General features: G+C 34.5%; 1 protein-coding gene across 3 annotated transcripts in view; it reads right to left on the bottom strand.

Annotated features, from left to right (window-relative positions):
• Window positions 1–7,587: 7,587 nt before the first annotated feature.
• Window positions 7,588–24,398, bottom strand: part of LOC106878142 (RILP-like protein 1) — a 117,735-nt gene continuing 100,924 nt past the window's right edge. For 2 of the 3 annotated variants that reach the window (XM_014927266.2, XM_014927285.2), the window contains one exon: window positions 7,588–11,608. In XM_014927266.2, coding sequence (XP_014782752.1) covers window positions 11,536–11,608 — 73 coding nt within the window. In that variant the 3' untranslated portion in view covers window positions 7,588–11,535. Of the gene's footprint in view, window positions 11,609–17,913; window positions 18,009–24,398 lie in introns of all 3 variants that reach the window. The other variant, XM_014927276.2, reaches the window with a different exon arrangement.

Here is a 24,398-nt window from a genome sequence, read left to right as displayed (position 1 = left end):
TGGTCAATATATTCTCTGCAAGTCTTCAGGTGCAATATTCTATGTAAATATTTCCTTTGGATAGGACTAAACACCTAAACCTTTATTACAACTTACAGAGTTCAACATTGGGAAGAAATGAGACTATAATGATTAAAATATGGTGGTGGGATCATTAAAAACCCACAAAAGATGAAGTTAATATTCTGTGCAGTCTAAAAACTACTTGGAGATCTCTCTTCATCCCTTTCATAATGAAATGATAAACCAAAGGTGAGCAAAAGTAATTGCATGCATGTGTGTATGTATGTTTGTGTGTGTGTATGTGTTCACAATCTAACCTACTAACTGGCAAATATGAGGTCAGATGACCAACTTAGCTTCCACACAATCTATTCTTGTGGTTGAATATCAAGTTTTTGGGGAGCAGATAATTTCTGCCATTGAAATTTTCCTAATAGCGGCAGGTATCTGTCATGTGCTGCATACCTTTCTGAGACTATTCAATAATTACTTGACATTCAAACCAATTCAGTCCACTGGCAACTCTGTGAAAGTTGCAGATACAGCAGCACACTTTTTTTTTTATTATTATCTTTCCATCAACTTTTGCTTCTCTGGCTTTTGGTGGAAAACGATTTTTTCTTAATTTTTTCATTATTATCGTAGTGTCAATAACGATATTTCATTATTTTATCAAATGTATAAATGTCAGATATACATTTTATCAAATGTATAAATGTAAGATATACTATTTAATTGTAGATTTTCTTAGTTCTTTGTCGATGTCTACAGTATGAGTTTCTGGTATTTTTCTATGCTTCAGTCATTTTTGGAGCATGGTTTGATTGTAAATATTGAAGGAAAATAAAAAAACAATTTGTTTGGTATTTAGAAGCACTTGAGAATAGAATTTGGTATTTTCTATTCAATCACCAAATAATTTTGTGGAGCAATCAATTACTTTAAGAATTGTATCAGTATTGAAATAGGTGGGGGTTGCAAATTTCCACAGAATTGTAAGATAACAGGAGTTTTATTTAGTGCCATCTGGTATGTATATATATATTTTATATATGTCATGATGCAAGTTATTTTGGTCTGTGCTGTCAGAAACTAATTCAAACAGTTTTGAATATTCTTGAATAGCTAGACATTTTCTGCTGTATATTGCTTTTAAGTACATGGAGTTGGTATTTGAGAGTTGCTGCATAAAAGCGATGCTTCAAATATTGTGGACACTTTTTGAAGACTGTTACTTCAGTCTTTTTTTTCTCTCTCTTGCATGTCTTGTATATATTAGTTGTGTGGACTTTTCAAGTTGGTTGCTGTGTTATATACACATTCTATTCCAATTGTCTCTTTAATCAGGTTGTTATATCATCTTTCTTCTGTCTACATTATTATTGTGTTGGGAACTTGATTTCATTTCTATCCTATTTTGGATCTCTTCTTCTCTTATATTCCACTAGTATATCTGCTCTAAAGTAACTAGACGGTTACACTGCTCTGTCAATTTAATTAATATTTTTTAATCCATCTCTACTTCATAAAAGACAATGAAATTATTGTATGTCTGACACCCCTCAACAAACTCTCAGGTTTGCTACATACATATATCAATACACTAACATTCATATGCACACACAACACACAGACATATATAACATAGTATTTCCCTGATTTTTACATCTTATACTTTTCAAGGGGATATGTGATCTTGGTTGATCTACATCAAACCAATGTTTTGTTCTTTTATTTTTTAAAGATTTTATGAATGGATGACATATTTTTTCTGAATTTTTGAAGTCTTAACAGCATACCTGTATAAAAGGGTGTTGGGTGAATTTCTTTCAGATTTATTTTTCAGGCTTTTTAACATGGTAATTTGCCCTAACTCTAAGATGCTGTTCAATCACAAACTCAAATATCAACTTATCATGCAAAATGCAATTTGTTCCTTTCTTGATGTTTTTTAAAATTATTTTTTTATCCCAATGAGTCCTAGTTATCTTAGTTGATGTACTTATTTGAACATCTCTTTATATACTTGTAAAGAAAAACAAAAATAAAAATACCAGATGAACTGGTTGAAAGAAAAGAAAATGCCCCACTCGTCAAAAACATTTTCCAAAATATCTTTGTTCTTAAAATTTTAAAGTTATACAATATATTTTAAAGACATTATATTGAAAATAAAATTAAATTAAAATTTCCTTTCCTTCTGCAATATTTTCTGGCTCTTGAAATTAGAAGTTTATTTTTGTGAACTGTTGGAAGGCCAACTTAATGGTCTAGATAGAGGATTCAACAACTAGCTATCAATACCACATCTTGTGCTACAAGTTTGTCATCCAGAATTGTTGAGAGACCCCAGTAGCCAATATTAGGGTATGAACCTACTAGTGGTGTTGTTTGAAAGGTTAAGGTGTTACAAGCCAATGATGTAAAAGATAGACTAGTTGACAAATTCTTTTAGCTTCCATAATTGTTACTAAGCCAAAACCTTTAACAGCTGTTTCCCAATTGTATTTTCTGCTCAAGAGATGCCATCTTGATTATTTCGGTCTAACACTTTCAGCTATACTAGGTATAATTTAAAGAACAGTTCTGTATCTGTTTATGTTATGACTTCATTACTTAAACAGCTTTCACACTTCTGCTATGTACATTTATAAATTGTGTCCATATGTGTGTGTCTAGGTGTAATAAGCTCTTTATAGATATTTCCAAAACTCTGCATGGTAACAACTCTCTACACCACCTTTTGGAGTAGTGTTTTTCTTTGCTACTTTTGTGCAGAACTATTTTTCTAAACAGGCTGTTTATGTGGGCTAAGAATTGCACTTTATAATCACATGCTTTTTGTTGGATCCCACTGTGTGGCACTCTGGGCAAGTGTCTTCTACAACAGCCTCTGGTCAACCAGTTAACTTTGTGAGTGGAATTTCCTAGATGGAAACTGTTTAGAAGCCCATCGTGTGTGTGTGTATATATAGTATGTGTGTAAGAGTTCATGGTTTAAAACCAGTGTAGTTTATGTTAGATCCCTTTATGTGTCCCCTAACATAGCAGTTCAGCAAACAGAAATTAATAAATAAGTACCATACTATAAAATACTTGTGGTTGAGTGAATCCTTGAAGGCAGTATGGCCACAGTCCAATGAATGAAAGTTAAAGAATAAAAGAATTAGATAACTTAGCTAAACACACACACACAGAATAATGGGTCACAGCTTTATTACTTATTGCCCAGTTTTAGTGCCAACTACAGAATTGTTCTTTTCTTTATTGTTTTGGTTAATCTTGTTGACAATTTCTTGATGGATATGATTTTGTAAAATAAAATTTTCAAGCTGTTATGTCTTTTTCTTTTTCCTCATTGAAAAAAAAAAAAAGCAACAAAAATGTTCAACTTGCTATCATGAAATGCTTCCTTTCTGTTAAGGGTCAATTGCTCAATCAATCTCATCTCTTTACTCACAAAAATAATAGATTTGCTATCAACAAGAAATTTGTCCTTGTGCTGTCATGAAATACGAGATTTTACTAAAGATTTTGATTTAAATATGACTTGTGGCTGAAAAGCTTGCTTCCCAACCTATTTGGTTTTGGGTTCACTCCCACTGTACAGCACTTTGGGCACATTTCTACTATAGGTAACTTAAACTGGAGGCACATAACCTTTCTACAACTAGAAGGAAAACAGCATGGTCAGTTAATTTTGTAAACAAAAATTCCAGAACAAAATTCTACTGGCAGAACCTTGGACAAGGCAGAATTATCCTCATTAGACTGCTTCCAGTTATGTCCATGGTGGAGGCACAATGGCCCAGTGGTTAAGGCAGCGGACTCAGGGTCATACGATCGCGGTTTCGATTCCCGAACCGGGCGTTGTGAGTGTTTATTGAGCAAAAACACCTAAAGCTCCACAAGGCCCCGGCAGGGTATGGTGATGAACCCTGCTGTACTCTTTCACCACAACTTTCTCTCACTCTTACTTGTTTCTGTTGTGCCTGTAATTCTAAGGGTCAGCCTTGTCACACTGTGTCATGCTGAATATCCCTGAGAACTATGTTAAGTGTACACGTGTCTGTGGAGTGCTCAGCCACTTGCACGTTAATTTCACGAGCAGGCTGTTCCGTTGATCGGATCAACTGGAACCCTCGACGTCGTAAGCGATGGAGTGCCAACAACAACAATGTCCATGACCTCTGCTTGTAGCATTTTCCTAGTTGGCAAATGGAGAATTCCATGTTTTTAACATGAATTTTCTCTCATGAGGACACTGACTAAACATTTCTTTTCTGAAGGTCTCCAGGTTAAGTGAGTTTTTCAGGTTTCTTGTTCTTTTGACCTGGCAAAGCTTGTTGTTTACTCCTGTTCAGGTACAGTTGGGGTTCTAGGAGTCTCCATTTAATTATGTATGGTGTACCTTTGTCTTTTAAACACCATATGTAGCTGCCCAGGGAATTGATGTCACATCTCTCTGGTATTCTAAAGGAATGCTTGATGATGCCTGTAAAACCGACATATTCCTGTATCTGTGCCCTTGTGCTGATGGTGTTACGGCTGCTGTTGTTGCATATGTGTGTGTATATACATACACATGCATCCTACTAAGGGCCATAAACCAAAGTACCAGCCAGACCTATGGTGGTGGAACAGTGAAGGAGACAATGACATAAAAGCAAAGAAACAGGCCTGGAAGGACTAGAAGAATTGGGTAGCAGAGAAACATATTTAGCTAGAAGAAAAACATATATTTAGCTGGGGGGAGAAACAGAAAGGAAGAAATTTGCTAATGTTATGTGGCATGAGATGTTCTTAATTGCATGACAGTGTGTCAGAAAAAATCATGTAGGAGAGAAGTGTGTTTGGATGGATAATAATACACTTGCACATAGTGACTCTGAAACGAAGATCCATGGATGTGCCACTATGAAAGGCTGCCAATGTTGAAAATGTATAGGAAAAGGAGAGTTTTCCTAATGTGGATCCAAAGAGGGACCAGTTACCAGCTGCATGGTAGAATAGAAACTTAAGGATATGAAAATAAAGAAAGCCCCTGGCCCATGAAGAATTACTGCTGAGTGCTTAAAATATCTGGTGGAGTTTGATACGCCTTAGTCACCTGTATGGTGGAGGCGCAATGGCCCAGTGGTTAGGGCAGTGAACTCGCGGTCATAGGATCACGGTTTCGATTCCCAGACCGGGCATTGTGAGTGTTTATTGAGCGAAAACACATAGTTCCATGAGGCTCCGGCAGGGGATGGTGGTGAACCCTGCTGTACTCTTTCACCACAACTTTCTCTCACTCTTACTTCCTGTTTCTGTTGTACCTGTATTTCAAAGGGCCAGCCTTGTCACACTGTGTCACGCTGAATATCCCCGAGAACTACGTTAAGGGTACACATGTCTGTGGAGTGCTCAGCCACTTGCACGTTAATTTCACGAGCAGGCTGTTCCGTTGATCGGATCAACTGGAACCCTCAACGTCGTAAGCGACGGAGTGCCAACAACAACAGTCACCTGTATGATTAATTAGGTCATGTAGGAAGGGGGTCTAAAGTAGAATTAGAGAAGAAATTTCAAGTGTGGAAGCAAGGTCTGGAATCAAAGGCCCTTAGAGTTAATTTAGCAAAGATCAAAGTACTAGTCAGCAGGAAAGCAGACAAATTACTAATCTTTTCAAGGAAATAACTCTACTTGATATGTAAGAAAGGTGTCGGTAGAAATTCTATTGAATGTACCCATTGCAAGCTACGGGCACATAAGAGTTGCAGCGGAATCACAGGAAGGTTAACAAAGAAAGTGGGCTGTGAATGCTGAGGAAATGTGAAAGCTTGAAAGAAATGGCTGTGCAACAAAGTGTTAATGTATTGAGAGAAAAATTTGGTATAGAGTTATCAGATGTAATATGCAAGGGAGAAGACTGCACTATTGGGTTGTCCGGAAAGTTTGTGCCGATTTATAGTAGCTTACCTTTCGACTTATTTGACATGAAACCACCTCAGTTCTGGGAAGAGGGTATTTTCAAGTTAAAGTAAAGATGGAGACGCATTGTGGAGCAAAATGGTTCATATTTGGTTGATTAAAAATGTAATGGCAAGTATTTATTGACCTTTTTCTTTCCTTTAAAAATCGGCACGTACTTTCCAGACAACCCAATAGTATGGTCATATGATGTATACAAATGAAGATAGTTACATAAGAAGTGCTGATCTCTAAATGTGGAAGAGGAAGATCCAGGAAGGCACGGGATGAAGTGATGAAAAATGATCCAAAGAATCCGAGTCTTCCAGAGATGATAAAGGACCAAGATGACTGGTAATTTGCTATGCTTGAGAAGACCTGTCCAGCTCAGTAAAATTGAGGCCATAAAGGCACGTCCCCACCCCTACTTGTGCTCACCAGTTGCTGTACCTACATCCCCTCTATCTCCCAATCACCCCTGTTAGATTTCTTCCCCACATATCCTCCTAAAACCCCCTTCCTCTATTTCTGTTCACTCACTACATTCCTTCCCCTCCACCTCTCGCTTTGTAATCTTGCAAACTTACCCAACAATACACCCTATCCAATCCTTGGTCCCCCTTCAGTTATATATATACTTCCTTTAACTTGAGTGTACTCCTCATCTCTTGTCTCTTTCCTACTGCTCCTATCTCATTACCTTCTGGTATCTTGAGAAGCTCTGGCATCTTGTCACCTCCATCTCTATCATCTTTCCAGTTACCCACTGTTATGATTATTTTCACCATTAATTGAAAGATACAGCTAATGTATTTCATACAATATAATTAGAAAAAAGTTAAACTGTGTCAAAAATGAGCCAATGAGGGATGATTTGTGTGCTCACTCAATCTATTAAAAATCCTTCTCAACTTGCACACTGCCATCTTAGAAAAGGACATAAAGGTGATTTGGGGTTTTCTGTTCATAAAAAAAAAAAGATGGATAGTCATAGCCTAAATGCCTTTGATGACCAGCATAAACTGAGGCTAAACAACAACAATAACCAGGTCAAAATATTGGCCTGAAGGGAGCCGTCTCTTACTCTATGTTTACCAGTCTAAAAGTTCTTATTGATATTTAGGATCTTGGTGATTGGACAAGACTGTGCTGGAAGGGTCATTGTTGTGCTCTCCCTTTTTTGGCTTTCAACAGGGGTACATGCTTTCACCACCTTTGTATCTGTCTGCACATTAAGGCCCCACTACAGCTGCCATCTTCCAAGTGTGCTGGCTGTGTATGTTAGCTTACTCAACATGCCTGGCTTTCATTTTGCATCTGATGCTTTGGCAGCAATTTGAGTGAGAGGAAGAGTGTCCAGCTGCAATTCATCATACTCATTGTAGCATGGAAAAACAGATGCAAAAGCAAACAAAGAACGAAGAAAGAAACACTGGCAAATGGCTACCATTTTGGAACAGGAATATCATCAATGTGACTGATTTGATTACTTATTTATCAGCCCTGGAAAAATGAAAAATAAAGTTTGTCATGGCAGGATTTGAACAACATTGCTAGGCATAACCATTCTACTGCCATACAGGTTAATATAAGAAAGAAAGAAAAGAAGAAAAAAAAGAAAGGCATCCAAAATATAGCTCTGACAATATTTAATGTAATGGTTACAGTAGTTTACTGATGATGTTTCACTGACTTACAGGAATTTATTAGTTGATTACGGCTTTGTGGAATTGTTCCATGCAGTAATGTAACTTACATGTAACTATATTATGTAACTATTATGGTGTTAGTGGTGGTGAGTCCTATAAGCCATTGGGTCATGGAAGAAGCTTTTAAGAATATGTCATTCTACTCCAAACTATACTCATGAGAGGATGCTAACAAAACAGTCACCAGTTTTATACTGCTGCCATTGAATGCAACAGCAAAGTGAACCATTTCAGCATGAAATCAAACAGCTTGGTGGACTGGGGTGTTTGGAGGTTAGGTATCTAGGCTCTGGACATAGTGCAGCGCCAGTCACAGGATATGATGTCTTCTTGTTTTGACAGTATGTTGGAGATTTAACATGAAAAATGTATCTTCAGCTTACAAAATAGTAATGGCTTATAAATTATACATTTTATTTTCATACATAGATAGATCTGATGACTCAGTTTTCTTATTGATCATCTACAATCAACAGTATTCATCAATGGGTTATTAACCCTATTGAATTCTTAGTTGGCAAAAATGAGAATAGTACCACTCATGCTTTTCCAAGAGATATTAGTTATGTATATGACATGGTTTCCAGCCACAAACTGAAACCAGGTAGCTTACTTACACAACTGCATGCAGTACTAAGTTATATTAAAAGAAAACAGAGGTACTAAAGCTTCTATTACTTAAAAAGCTTGTGCAGCAATGAACTGCTGTTTTAAACATATATTGTGCTTACATTTAGAATGCAAATGTAATAGCATTGAGAATTATGTAAATAAGTCTTTATTAATGATGTATCTTGAAGCAAATTGAGCAATAAATTATAGCTTATAATACATTGAGTTAAAAAGCCTTAGAATGGAAAAAAGTCAGAAAGCTACTCGCAAGACCCAAACCAGCCAGATGTGCTACCAATTACAGTAAAGCAGCTTCCTGTCTTTTTTCCATCAAATTAAATGCTCTAAATCTTACCATCAAGAAAGTTTGTTAACGTTTAGAATGGAAATGTAGCAGCATTGAGAAATATTTGATGTAAGAAAGAAGAGAGACTGCTTTAGTGTAATGGGTAGTAAGTCTGTGTTACAGAAGACGCATGTTTTGTATCCTACAGGCAGCTATCTACCAATTTTCCATCTAAGGGAGTTTTAACTCGGTGCATTATAAGGTATTATTTATAGCTAATTTCACTTCAAGACACTTCATTACACACATTATATCTGTTCTTAATGATTACATATGATGTACGTAAAATGTGACAATTTAGACATTAACAGACAGGCTCAACATAACACTTCAGTGAATATGATACTGTGTTAGATAATCACATATGACAGTGAAATATATGACCTGTTAATGGATTTAGTAGATTGAGAATGATAGAGGGAATTGTAAATGATGAAGATCAAACATGACACTTGGTTTAATGTTTGGAAGTTAAAATAAAATCTAATGCAAATTACATTTCATTTTTATTACCATTATCATTTAAATATAATTGATATAACAAAAGTGTGGATGTGTGCCTCCGTGAAAGGAAACAGAAAAACTGCTCATCACACCATCACATACATTCAAGGAGTGTTTCAAAATATACATATAACAACCAAGTGTCACTGTTCCTAAAGTGGTAGCAACCCCAGTGCATACCATTCCTAGAGTGGGAGCAATAAAGATTTCTAGCACACAGAGTGACAGCAGCCATATCAACAGCCTCTCTAAAAGAGGTAGCAAACATGGAGCATTCACAGAGATGGTGTAGATGAAAAATCATCTTAGTGTTTTTTTTTTGTTCTTTCCTTCATTGTTTCTAACTATTTTTCTATATGGAATATAATCATAATCCTCATCAGTTTAATGTCCATTTTACCCAGCTGGTATGGGTTGAACGAGTTGTGGAAAATGATGTGGCTTGGAATGGTAAAAATATTGATTTCTTTATTCATATTATACACTTTGCTCTTAGCCAAAAGCCAAGTATAATGAGCTCTTTTGACAAAGCACAAGGCCAATCTTTTTATTTTTAATGAATGGACCCAGTGTATTACTGAGATATATTTTACCAAAACCCTAAAAGGGATGAAAGGCAAAGTCAACCTCGGTGTGATTGGAAAACAGAAAGGCAAGACAACCAATTCAAAGGCTTTGAAGCACCCAAGTTGGCTCTCTGCGATCTGTACCATCTTCATCGCTCTAAAATGACTAAAAATAGAACTAATAATAATAAATTAAATTTTCAAGCTTTTAGTTACAAATTTTACAATATATATATATATATATATACACACACACACACATGTATGCATCACATACATATATATATGTATCAATGTGTGTATGTACAGAGAGAGAGAGAAATGGAAGAGAAAGAAACATTTAAAATTTATATTCTTTAATGATTCCTTAGTAAACAGCAACATCTGCTTTCTCTTTTTTTTCCTCCTCCTCAATCCCTCTTTACCACATTGCATTTCATTTCAGCTACTAAACCAGGGTAAAACATGGAATGTGTTGGATAGCTTGAGGAATCTGAGGACAAGTCAAGCAGATATTTATTGCTGTTTTGAAAACAACCATGTCAGTTACAGTTATACTGTAGAAGTAAGTGATACTATCAGTTATACAGCAGTGTATGAAATCACAGCATTAGTGTACAGATGATACTAATAATTGTAGTACAGTATTGATATTTACAGCTATGCTGTAAAAGTAATGCTTCATGTTCTGTAGAAGTGATACTCACAGCTTCAGAGTAGAAGACAGGCAACTGTAGAGTGGAGGAAAGACTCAGGTATGTACTGTAGAAGGCTGGGCAATTATGTAGTTTCAGCAATTGCCAGAGCAAATGTTGCCCAGTTGGATGCCCTATCCTGGCATAAACTTAGACAACAATGATTTCAATGCTGAATGAATTCAAGAAGCACAGATGTTGATTGGTTTTTAGTATGTATCAGCTATACAGGATAATATTGATTGTAAATACAAAATAATTGTGATTCCAATAGGAACCAGTAAGGAATTTGTATTGTCTTAGGAATAAGACTTGATTGTTACAGCACAGCATTGGTAATATTTCATTAGATGAGTCAGTTAAATATACTGAACTGTTTCTGTGCATATATGTGTGTTCTTATTTTTGTGTGTATATAAAGGAATGTAATTTAATAACTCAAGTCAAAATATCACTTGTACTTATTTCATTACTCTTAGTAGGATCTGAACTTGGAACAGCAAGGCACCAAGGTAAATATTAGATGCCATAAAGCATGTAATTTATCTCTTTCTATGTTAACTCTACCACTAAATTTTTACACTAAAATTTAAAACAATGACCAATAAGTCATTTTAAATTGTAAAAGAGAAAAAAAGAAAGAAAAAAGAAAGTTCTTAATTGAAACGATTACACAAATTTTATATATATATGTATGTATATTTGCATAGTTATTTGAAATCTTATTTGTTATTAATAAACTTTTTGCTACTTGATTCCCATCTAGACATACTGGGAGTCCATTTGGGTTATGAAACAATAACAGGTGTAAACTTTAGTTATAAAACATAAACTAGATATAAGTTAGAAATTCTACTGGATAGCCAGGTGTATATTTTATCCTTTCAACTAGGTTATTATTAAAAAGAGTGTATGACACATATAATTATTTCAAAGGTATCCTGCTTAGTTTTACTACTTATATCGTCTATCAATTGTCACCTCACTTTTGTTTTCTCTCTCTCTGTCCATCTCTCTCTCTCAATTAGTAATTAGTTAATCAGTTAAATGAAGCACTATTTTCTTCATTTAATTTGTTCATTATGACACAAAGAAAAAAATTAACAGAATGACAAGCGGTGATGATGGTTGTTGGATGGCTCTACAAATTACTTCTTCCATTGAAGGTGGGAGAGGCAAATGGTAGGTTCTTCTCGTGGCTTGCCCATTATAAACCGGAAACTGAAATAATAGAGAAATATTGACATTACTAACAATAAAGATTTTAATAAAGAAAATAGAATGCAAAACAGCTTTTTGCATGATTTTTTTTTTTAGTTAAGTAATAAATAGAATATGTTATGTATAGTAGCCATTACATTATGCTCTTATCAACTGTGGACTGTGAAAGAGTTCACTCATTAACAGTAAGATTTACTGTAAGAATAATTATATACAATAGTATATAATTAAGTATAAAAATGTTTAACATATAACATTGATAGAAGTTGTGACCATAAATTGGTTCATTTATTCAGATCATATTTTGTTGTCTAATGTTTGTATTTGATGAAATAAATCCTGTAAAATAAAAATGATTAGAATATTTACAGTAGTCAATTCAAGAAAAAAAAAAAAAAAGAATACCATACTACTAATGAGAACAAATCTGTAGTTTAAGACAGAGAAAGAGATTGATCATATTGCATATTAAATTTCACATGAATTAAGCAAAAGAAAAAAAAAGTTCTCAAAACCCCAGAGAAGTAAAGTAGAATATCAATAAATAATGACATACAAATCCATTATTGCAAACATGTTCTATACCTGGTTTTCTCAATGCTTGATGTATTATAACGTCTACAACTACAATGTGGTTATTATGCAAATTTGTTGAAGACATTTCTTTAGTCTGTTTCAATATTTACAGATTATTACCAGAAAAGTCAATAAACTATTATGACAAAAACTTAATTTAGTTTTGTCATTAACATATGTTGGGTCTTACAACCTATTGAATAAAGAGGGACAATTGAAGACTTCATCTAAATGTAGTGTATCTGGGACACAATAGTTTGGTGAAACCCATTCAACTAAACTCCAAACGGCAAGGTGGACTGTGTTATTTTTGAGTTTAAATATATATATATATATATATATATATATATATATACATGCATATATGATGATGGACTCTCCCGTCATTAGATGATGTATGAGGGTTTGACAATTTCTGACTGAACAACCACACACATGATTTGTTTATAGTGAGCAAATGTTTGTGTAGACATAAGCTCACTCCCTGCATCAGATCGACATTACCTGTATAGGTGCAACAGGTGCCACATGTCAGATGTCAAAATGATCGCAGAGCAATGTGAAAATGAAGTACTTTATTCAAGAACACAACACAACGCCCAGTCTGCAGTAGACCACAGCCTTAGAGCTGAAACATATAAAAGAATAGGCTTTTGGCACAAAAAAAAGTCTATATGAGAGTTTCACTCATGGTATCTACCTCAGTAAAGTTTGTTCTAACAGAACATCCATGTTTAAGTGAGAATAAATATTACTTCTTGATATTAATATTGCCTCTGTCGCTAATATATATATAAATTATTTGTAACAAGACCACCAACCTCTCAGCTTGTTACTCAGTACTCTAGTGTATGAGGCTGTTAGCATGCTGTCAAGATAGACTTAACATGTAACACAAGGGAATGTATGTTCAGTCTGCTGAAACTAAAACTGACATAGACTATGAAGGTAATACTTTATAAAAGTTACAAATAATGTTCAAACAGCACCATTACTATAACATAACATCAGACAATTAATTTGGTAATGGAACAATAAATCAAATAAATAAAATAATTAAATAATGACATTTTAACATTAATAAAAACATTTTGAAGGTAACATTGATAAAAGAAAAATCCATTTATTCTGAAATAAGATTTCAGAAGAAAAAGTACAACAACAAAAATCAAATTTATCATTCCAAAGAAGATAGTGCAAAACAACTGTGTGGGAATTATTACAATAAAGAGGCACTAAGTGACAAATATGTATGTAAAACACTAGACTACTTTATATGAGATGATATCACCATGTACAAACAACCAAATAAGGGAATAAATCAAATACAAGAGATATTGTCACATATGAAAGAGAGACTGCCAGATGACAGAGAGACTGCAGTACAAAAGACATTGCAACTAGTCAACCATAATTAAATATTCTTGATTTGAAAACTTAAACAAAACTAAAAAAATATGCTTAAAATAAAGCTGTTTAATAATTCAATAATTATGATATTAACAAAGACCACTCTTTTGGTTATTATCATCAAGTTCAGTAGTTTTATAGTATTATTGTGGACTTTCATTGATGAGTAGAGTGCTGTTTCATTTGACTTGTGGAGGCACCAGAATATTTATTAAGCACTAGTAAGGTGCACTTGTTGGAGTGACAGCTGGACACCAGAAAAGTGCAAATTCCAGTATGTTGGAATTGGTTGTATAACAGATAATCACCTTTTTGCTCATGGTTTTGTGAAAATCTTCAGAAAAATAAATTAATTTGTTCTAACTAGAAATTAAAACTGCATTGCAGACTTATCTAACTAATTCTACTAGATTATAGGCCAGAACATAAGAATAGGATGTCCAAGTAACGTCATATAGATTAGCCATGATCAAAATAGCAACTACTAGAATAACCCCATCAAAAACTACCACCACTATCTCTCAATGCAATGAAACAGGATCAACTAACTTTTAACTACCTTGCTTTATTATACAGAAATGTTCCTACAAATGTGTAGAAGTACTGTGAATGTATGAAATAAAACCTCACATAAAACAAGTTTTAATTGGCGTTTTTACTTGAAATGTTTCAAGAGGTCATAAAAATTATACATCGTATATGGAGTACAAATACAGCTAGCCAAAATTAATGTGTGTGCAGTACCTGATAACTGTCACCATTCTTGGTATATATGAATACTTTCCCTATAATCAATAGCAAAACTATTATTTGAATAATAGTAATCATCATCATCATTTAATGTCTGCTTTCCATGCTAGTATGGATGGGACAATAATAATAATAATAATAATAATAATAATAATAATCCTTTTATAGGTACAAGGCCTGGAATTTTGGGGAGAGGGATAGTCAGTTACATCGACCCCAGTACTTGACTGCAATCCTGAAAGGATGAAAGGCAAAGTTGACCTTGGCGGAATTTGAACTTGGAACATAAAGACGGATGAAATGCCGCTAAGTATTAAGCTTGGTGTGCTAATGATTCTACCAGCTTGCTACCCAAGAGAATCACATCTCAAAGAAATCCAAAAGATTGTGTTGATAAGTATTAACCACATCCTTAGAAAACGTTTTAAATGTTTATGTTGTATCCCAAGCTTTCAGTTATATTTCAACATCATTTAACCTTCACTTGCCCTAGGACATGTGGTGTGTCCTGGCAAGTGATTGCATCAAACATGCAGAGGAAAAGAAAAATAATAATAATAATAATAATAATGATGATAATGATGATGATGATTTCAAATTTTGGCACCAGGCCAACAACTTCAGGGGAGGGAATATGTTGATAACATACAGCCCCACACTCAACTGGTACTAATTTTATCAACCCCAAAAGGATGAAAGGCAAAGTTCACCTCAGTGGAATTTGAACTCAGAATGTAAAGAAGGATGAAACATTGCTAAGTATTTTGCCTGCTAGTTCGCCACCTTAGTAATAATAATAATCCTTTTTACTAAAGGCACAAGGCTTGAAATTTTGGGCGAGGGAAGACTAGTCAATTACATTGACCCCAATGCTTCACTGGCACTTAATTTATCGATTACGAAAGGATAAAAGTCAAAGTCAACCTTGGTGGAATTTGAACTTGTGATGTAAGGACAAATGAAATGCCACGAAGCATTTTACCCAACATGCTGACAGTTCTGCTGGCTCACTGCCTTAATAATAGTAATAACAATAACAGCAACCTTCTATATTAAGGTACTAAGTGTTACCAATATCTTAGAAGTGATTAAACCAACCCAGTACTTTAATGACTCTGAAGGTATAAAACGCAAAGTTGATGTTGGTAGGATTTAAACTGACAACGTAAAACGCCAGAAGAAATACCACAAGGCATATTGTCTGACATTTTAATGATTCTGCCAATCTACCAACAACCTTTATATGAAGTTAATAAGGACTGGCTTTTACACTGACATGAAGTAGATAGAGAGAGAATATGAAGTTGTGATATTCAAGCAACAGCAATATAAGATGTATGACTTGCAGAAAAAGGCAATTCCGTTTTTGGTAGATATTTAATTTCATTACTGGAATGACCATGAAATTTAATTTCACATTAATTCCCCCCCATGAAATGGAAAGTTTATATGTAGGAGAAATTGTTTTTATAGCTGGATGCTATTCCTAGCACTAACCAATTAGATTTGAAAGAGAGAACAGCTTTCTACTTTGTTCAGTCAAGAAAACTGGAGTCAGTAGAGTTAGTTTCTTTACTTGAGACACAATATAATGAGAACAGCAATACCTGAATTTATGATTACATAGTCTACAGTGCAGTATTTTTTATCCTATAACTAGTGTGCGTCATATTATCATTTCTTACATATTCATGAAATCAGTTTTATAGGGGAAATAGAATAGAGACGTGAGATTAATGTTCAAATTCTTTTTAAGGATATTGGAGATTTAAGTGAAAAAATTCCAATTCATGTCAAAGTTATATTAGTGTATGGTCTGTTTTAAATAAAGTAGATATCATAACATATGGCCCAATATTGATTTCAAATTTTGGCACAAGGGCAAAAAGTTTAGGAGAGGGGTTAAGTTGATTACATTGAACCCTGTGCTCCATTGGTACTTATTTTATTGACTCTGAAAGGATGAAAGGCAAAGTTAACCTCAACAGAATTTGAACTCAGATTGTAAAGATGGACAAAATTCCACTAAGCATTTTACATATGGCTCAATATTAAGAGAAGAAAAGTAATGAGGAGTTCATTAGGGATCTTTAAAAGACACTGAAACATATTTCATTGACCTTAGGAAAATGAAATAACTAGATTTTGATTTCTGGAATAGTGGCATAGCAATGTAAACACCATAAATCATCATCATTTGAAATCATCACCATTTGTTTTTTATTGCCCTTACTAACAGATTTTCTTTCTTTCTTTTTTTTTGGGGGGGGGTGTAGGTGGATGGGTTACATATAATGTCCCCTTCTTTGAAGAGAAAGAGATCCCAACAAAGCACAGTCAAGAATTTAGATCAAACTTTTGCAAACTTATCTGGTTTGCTTGAAGATTATTAATGTCATTATTTTTTTAACTAAGCACAAGATCAATTCTATAGCTAGTTGATATGAATCCAGTGAAGTGTATCAAATGGTATTATATTAATCTTGGCAACATAAAATAAAGGTAAAAAAAAATGTAAGGTATCAGTGACATGGTGTGTTATCTGCAGGTGAATGCTTCTCTAAGCTACATGTGGGGATTTGAGCTTAATACACAGCTTGGAAGTTTGAATATAATGAAAGAAATCATTATATTCAACCTTCCTAAGATATCTATTTACAGCCACACATTATTGTTGAGCGTCTTGGCAACAGAAACAATAGTGTCATAGGCTTCCCTTTTTTAAAATAATTTACCACTGCATTAGATGTTTACCCTTCTTCTTTTATATGGCTACATAAACACAAATCCTCAGGTTTACAGGGGAGAAAATGAAGTGAAATGACCAAAACTGGATATTAGCAACAATAAAAGTTATAGATTCTACTTTCCAAGAGTTTATTTACTACTATTCTAAATCATTTGTCACAATAATAATATTTAACAATGATACAAGGGGAGGGTATTGTCAAGTCTATCAATCTTGCTACTTGACTGGTATTTATTTTATTGGTTCCTAGACAAATGAAAGTGAAGTTGACCCTGGCAGGATCTGAACTCAGAACGTAAAGGGAGATATCGTTTTAGACTAGCAATCTACTCCTCCACCAGCCTAATGATAATAACCCTTATTACAATTATATAAACATGCATGAAATGTAGGAAATAGAAAGGTTCACCAGTTGCTATAGCCAAGGCAGCATCAATGGGCATGAACATGCAATAGTAACACATATTTGTCATCTTTTTCCTCCACATACAACACACACATACACACGCACAAGATATACATGTACATGACCAACACAACACTGTGTTTTGGACTAACGACACATCAAGCTATGGAAGCAAGCAAAAGAACATCTATATGCCCTATTTTGAGACACATCAATGTATGTAGGAATACGTTATGCTTTTTACTTATATTTTATTCATTCAGGAAAATAAATGATTTGGTAAAGAAAGGAAACTGATGATATGGATATACAAACAAAAACAAAAGCATCACGACAAACAAAAAGAGATGCTAAAGTTGAAAGCACAACATAAAAAACATTATATGAACAGGAAGACTCGGAATATGACGTCACCTGGCCTGACATGAGACACAATTGCCAGTTGTGTGCTGGATTACTAAATAGAAAAGTCCACAGGGAGATTGAGTTTGTCCACCAAATTCTGGAAACTGAGAAAATATCCACAGGTCAGATTAAAGGATGTACTAGATGATTAAAGCAGGAAAAATATAACATTAAAAACAATAATAAATGATTTTGTATGTAGTCACAAGGCCTTGAATTAACAGAAGGAGATGGAAAAAAGTGATGGTTATGATTTTCTGAAGAACTTTAATAATGTGAATGAAGAAAATCCAACTGGAAACTGAAATGAGATTGCAGACTTGGCTCACTGGACACTTACCACCATACAAAGAAAATCTGCACCAATAACAGTAATAATTTCTTTTGACTAGATACAATTTCTTTTTGGGAGAAGAAGGTGTACAGCAGATTAAATTAATACCCTCTAGAAGGAATGAAAGGCCAAATTGACCTTGGAAGAATTTGGTCTCAGATCAGTAAGGTATTGAGGATACCATAAACTAGCATCCTTTCCATCTCTCTAGTGTCTGGACCAACTCCCTACATTAGAAACAATAAGAGTAATGGCAATAACAACAATAATAATAAACATGGAAATAGTAGAAATAATAGTAAATTAATGGGTAAAGAGTAAAGAAGAAAACATGAAAAATATAGAAAACAACTTTGACTCTTTAGCATTTAAACTGGCCAGATCCAGCCTCACACACCTACCCTACAATGTCACTCTAAAAGTATACAGTATTGAAATTTCAAAACTAGACGATAATGCATGATTAGGTCAAAACAATGTGAATAAATAGGCATTGCATTTGACAGAGTAATTCTGAATGCTAAAGGATTGAAATGTAAAAATGGTGAAGAGAAAATAAAATGGATGAAAAACCAGACAGTATAAAGAGAAGAAACAAAAATAAAATTAAACTGAAATTAGAAAATTTAACTGATAGATGGGAAAAAATTGGAGCAAAAAAGGATGAATTTACTTATATATTTGATATGTAAAAAGAAACTGATAACACAAAATGAACCCCCCCCCCCAAAAAAAAACCTATTAGCTGTAAAGTATGGATTTTGATAAATTGAAGTCTCTATATGGACAAGGGAGAAGATAATTCATTACAATATACGTTTTTTTCGAATTTCATATTCATTTTGTGTACACAAATGGGTAGAATAGTTTTATGTATAACTTTGGATGTCTGTAGACTACAGATGCAAGTATCTTTATAAAATAACTTTGCTTGCCGCTAACCAGTCATATATGAAGTGAAAACTAAGTCAGAGATAGTAATGTGTTTTACTAAGTAACAAAATACAGTAATTGTAGTATATGTGAATCAATAACCCAACCTCATCAACTTTAAATCATTAAATTCTTATTAAGGTTACTATTTAGCCTTTTCTAAAAACTGAATTCACTTAAACAAGTTTCATATAAAGATGATAAAAAATAGAAATTTATATTTCTTTATATGAAGCATGTCAAAACAAAAAGAAGTCTGAATCACAATATTTTCTTATAAACAGAGATAGTAAAACTTTATCACACAGTAGACTGAATTTTATTTTTGATTTTGTTAATATCATTGATATTAATGAAACTGAACTTCATTATTTTTTTTTTGTTCTTGCAAATGGCTTGGTGACCTCAATAGTGCTGGTATCACAAAAAAGCATCTTGTACACTCTGTAAAGTGGTTAGCATTAGGAAGGGCATCCAGCTGTAGAATCCAAGCCAAAACACACAGGAGCTCAATGCAGTCCTCCGTCTCAACAGATCCTATCAAACTGATCAACTTGTGCCATTATGAACAGAAGACATTAAATAATGACAACAATGATGAATGAGACTGGAGATATGATAAGAGATAATTTCAATGTTTTTAAATGACACAACACATAAAATAAAGATTGTGATATTGTGGTGAATATCTGGGATTGAAAATGGCTTCCATGATTTAATAAACTACATGTGTTAGGAAATGATTACTAATACTCATTACTTAATAGGAACGTATGTACAGCTGCATAATGACTGACACAATAACAGTACAGATTGCCATACACAGGAGGAGTACATATAGACCTTCTTCATAATAGAAGTACATATTAATAGAGACAGTAGCAGGAAATGTAGCCCAACACAGTAGGAGAAAGTACACAGTTGTGTCATTATTTTTGAAAAACCATCTGGTGAAATAGTTTTAAATAATATTTAATAATGAGTTCTTACATTGGCACAAAGTAAATATTTTACAGAAGATAAGTATAATACAATTTTTACAGGAGAGGAGTAAATCAACAATATTATATTAATGCTACTTTGGAGGTTTCAAATTATAGTATTACTATTATAGTATAGCATTTTTTGATAGTGAGGGTGATGGCCTAGTGGTTAGAATGTTCCACTAGCAGTCATGAGATTGTAGTTTTGATTCCCGGATTGGGTGGTGCGATGTGTTTTTAAGTTAAACACTTCATTTGGTGTTGCTCTGTTATCAGTTTGACATCTGACATGAGGCATACTGTGCACATGTACAGGTGATGTCAATTTGATGGAGGGAGTAAGCTAATGTACAGTATAGACATTTGATCATTATAAACAAATCATCTGTGTAAGTTGTTTAGCAAGAAACTGCAGAAACCTCATCTGTCATCTACACAATAACATTTGATAGATTAATAAGAGTAACAACTAATTATTCTTCATGCAATTAATAGTAGGAAATTGATTCAGATATATTCCTATCTTAAAGCATAGTTAATGCTGGTGAAGCATAAACTTGAAATGTTGAGGTATGAAACTAAATACTGTATATTTTGTCAGTGTTGCCATACGTGCTATCTCTCCAACTCCCTCTCTCTATAGATCTTCTCATCATTGTAAGTGCCACGATGATGAGGGTTCCAGTTGTTCTGATTAACGGAACAGCCTGCTCATAAAATTAACATGCAAGTGGCTGAGCACTCTACAGACACATGTACCCTTAACATAGTTCTCGGGGAAATTCAGTGTGACACAGTGTGTAACAAGGCTGGCCCTTTGAAATACAGGCACAACAGAAACAGGAAGAAAGAGTGACTGAAAGTTATGGTGAAAGAATACAGCAGGGTTCGCCACTATCCACTACCGGAACCTCGTGGAGCTTTAGGTGTTTTTGCTCAATAAACACTCACAACGCCTGGTCTGGGAATCGAAACTGCGATCCTACGACCACAAGTCCACTGCCCTAACCACTGGGCCATTGCGCCTCCACATAGGTCTTCTAAATCTAGAGTGTTATGACTAGCCATGAAAAATTAAAAGTTACATATTGGTATATAAATAAAAACAAATAATAATCATCATTGTCTTTGTAATGAAATGTCGACATTTCTATGGTACATGAGTCAGACAGAATTTGTTGAGGCAGATTTTTTTATATTGTTAGATGTCTTCCTTGTTACCAACCATCACCTATTTCCAAACAAGGTAATATTTCCCCGTGGAAGACTAGAATCAAGCAACACTGCTTGTATGACAGTGGTGCTTATTTACAATCATCACAACACAAGCGTACACACACACAAGGTCACACACACATACACACAAACACACTGAACGTCTCTAAGTTTCTGTCTACCAAATCCATTCATACGGCTTTGGTTAGCTTGGGGGCTATAGTAGAAAACACTTGGCCAAAGTGCTGTGCAATGGGACTGAACTTAAGACCATATAGTTGAGAAGCCAGATTCTTAATCTCAAAGCCACAACTGCATGTATAAATAAAACAAATAAATTGAATGAAAAAATCTATCTGTTCTAAAATATCTAAGCATACTTCTTAGATATGAAATTGGTAGCAGTTGTTTTTCTGATATCTCTGTTACATATATAAATTTCCTAGCTTACAAACATCTGTCTTTTTTCTGCCATATATGCATGTGTGTGTGTGTGTGTGTGTGAGTGCATATATGTACATATGGTGTAAAACTGAGAACAAATGTGTGTCATCGAATGATTTCTAATACACATGCATACGTAAATGTCTGGGTCTGTACATACACATATATTTATATGTTAAATATGTGTATGTGTAAAATGATGTACAAATTTTATACTTTAACACAAGAAGAAGATGAAGAAACATTATGTATTACTTATATTCTTTTAGCACTTTTATTTCTCAAGGACCTTGTAAGAAAATGTGGATTACTGCATATGGGGTTTTCACTTTATGAGAGAGAGAGAGAGAGAGAGAGAAGAGATGACAGCTATTTGTTGAAAAAACGTCAGGGACTTTATAGTTGTAGCTAATAGTGCTCTCTCTGGGGAGAATTCAGTTCTCAGCAGAATCCCTTGGGGAACTATACTAAAATCACTACTGTTTGTAGTCGCTCTCTCAAATATGAGGGTGGGCTGAAAAGTTCATAAGCTGACTATGAAGGAGTGATTGCTAGAAATGTGAAATGTTGCATGCATTCATTTCAACTCTTCTTATGGAGGGTACTATGCCAACTTGCTGAAGCAATTACAAAAGGCCATCAAAACCAAACATCCAGGAAAACTGACAAAAGGGGTCTTGTTTCATCAGGACAATGCTCCAGCACACAAGTCCTTGGATTCAATGACCGCTGTGTGTGACTATGGCTTTGAACTGGTTGATTATCCTCCCTGTTGTCCTGATTTAGCCCGACCTGACTATCAACATGAAAAAACACTTGGTTAGGAACCAGTATTGCAGTGATGATGATGCCATATCTGGTGCTGACTTTTTTGACCAACAGGATGGAAGCTTCTTCATCAATGGGATCTAAGCACTGCAACAGTGATGGAAGAAGTGTGAGGACTGCAAGGGGGTCTATGTTGAAAAATAAACTCATTTGGTTACATTCCAAGGGTGTGTATTGGTCAGCCTGTGAACTTTTCAGCTGACCCTTGTATTCCCTCATCTATACAGTCAGCCATTCTCACCAGCTATGCTGATGATACAAAAGTATCACAGGTAGTCAAGGGCCCTGAGAAGTTTCAAGCATTCCACTATTGGCTCAGAAACAGACTACAACCAGAATACACAAAACGATGGGTAAGGTAATCCCAGAATTAGAGTCAGTGCATAACCTGGGAATCCACATGAGTAATAATGAAACATTCCATGTACATGTTAACTAAAATGTGTAGGCAAGTGGCTGGCTGGATTCGGAGATCTTTCAGAACCAATTCTTAGTCATCTTGATTACTGCTCCCAACTGTGGTTCCCATAGAGTGTCAAACTAGTGGTGGAACTCAAGGCAATCCAATGTCACTACACAAAGAAGATTGACTCAGTGCAATAGATGAGCTGCTGGGAGAGGCCAAAGGAACTGAAGCTCTACTCCCTAGAAAGAAGACATGAAAGATATGCAGTGATATGCATAAGGAAGATCCTGGAAGGTCTACCTAACTTTAGAACTGAAAACTATACCAACAACTGAACTGGATAGCACTGCATAGTGCCAAAAATCCCATCTTCTCCATCTTGTATAAGAATCCAGCTTGAGTTTCAAGGGTTCACAATTATTCAACATTGTGCCAAACAACCTCAGAAACTTGTGAGGTGTAGATGTGGAGATCTTCAAAGAATGTCTGGACAACTTTTTTCAGATATCAGATGAACCCACATCATATCAGGAGGCACAGAAAAGAAACCCAATCACACTGAAAGGCAGTGCTCAGGTATAGTCTCAGTTTGTGGCTGAAGCCAGTAAAAGATAAAAGATAATTCGTATATTCTTAATAAATTTGTTAACTTGAATCCAGTGGGGTTCGATAAAGAATAAGTAAGCTTTGGGAGTGGCCAGTTAAGATGTTTGACTATCTGTTTGTTGTTCTGAATCTATATATATGTGTGTGTGTAGTGAATGTTTAAACAAAGAATAGATAAGTTTAGAAGTTTGAGTGATATCTTTGTCCAAAACAGCCAGCTATTTACTGATTTCAGTGTATGTGAAGTAATGTCAACTATTTGTAGAAGAATGAAACAAAGAACAAATGATTTCTGGGAGGGTTACTTAAATGACAAGTTTATCCAGAAATATCTAGTTATTAATTAATTTCAATAAATTTTTGGTTTTAATCTGGGGAAGTCATTAAATGATTGACTGGTTTTTGTTCAAGATATGTGAATTATCTTTTTAGTGGGGGTCTCTATATACATTTGAGTGTGTGTACACACACACACACACACATTTGTGAGAGGTTTTATATATAAAAGTATTGAAGTATTGAAGATCTTTGGCAGTTCATTATTGATGCATTTGCTAACCTTGATTCAAACTTGTATACCAAAGTTTGTCACAGTGTGCTTTCACGCTGTTGAGAATGCATTGAAGCTAATGGATTACAATTTGAACATTTCCTGAAAATCTTTTTCGTCTAACCATGATATTTCTTTATTACAAATAACTGTATAGTAACTTTACGGACACCCTATATATATATATATATATAT

This window comes from Octopus bimaculoides, chromosome 1 (assembly GCF_001194135.2).
Source record: "Octopus bimaculoides isolate UCB-OBI-ISO-001 chromosome 1, ASM119413v2, whole genome shotgun sequence".
NCBI classification, from domain to species: domain Eukaryota; kingdom Metazoa; phylum Mollusca; class Cephalopoda; order Octopoda; family Octopodidae; genus Octopus; species Octopus bimaculoides.
Note: the sequence above shows the minus strand (reverse complement) of the source record. Positions and strands in the feature narration are given on the sequence as shown.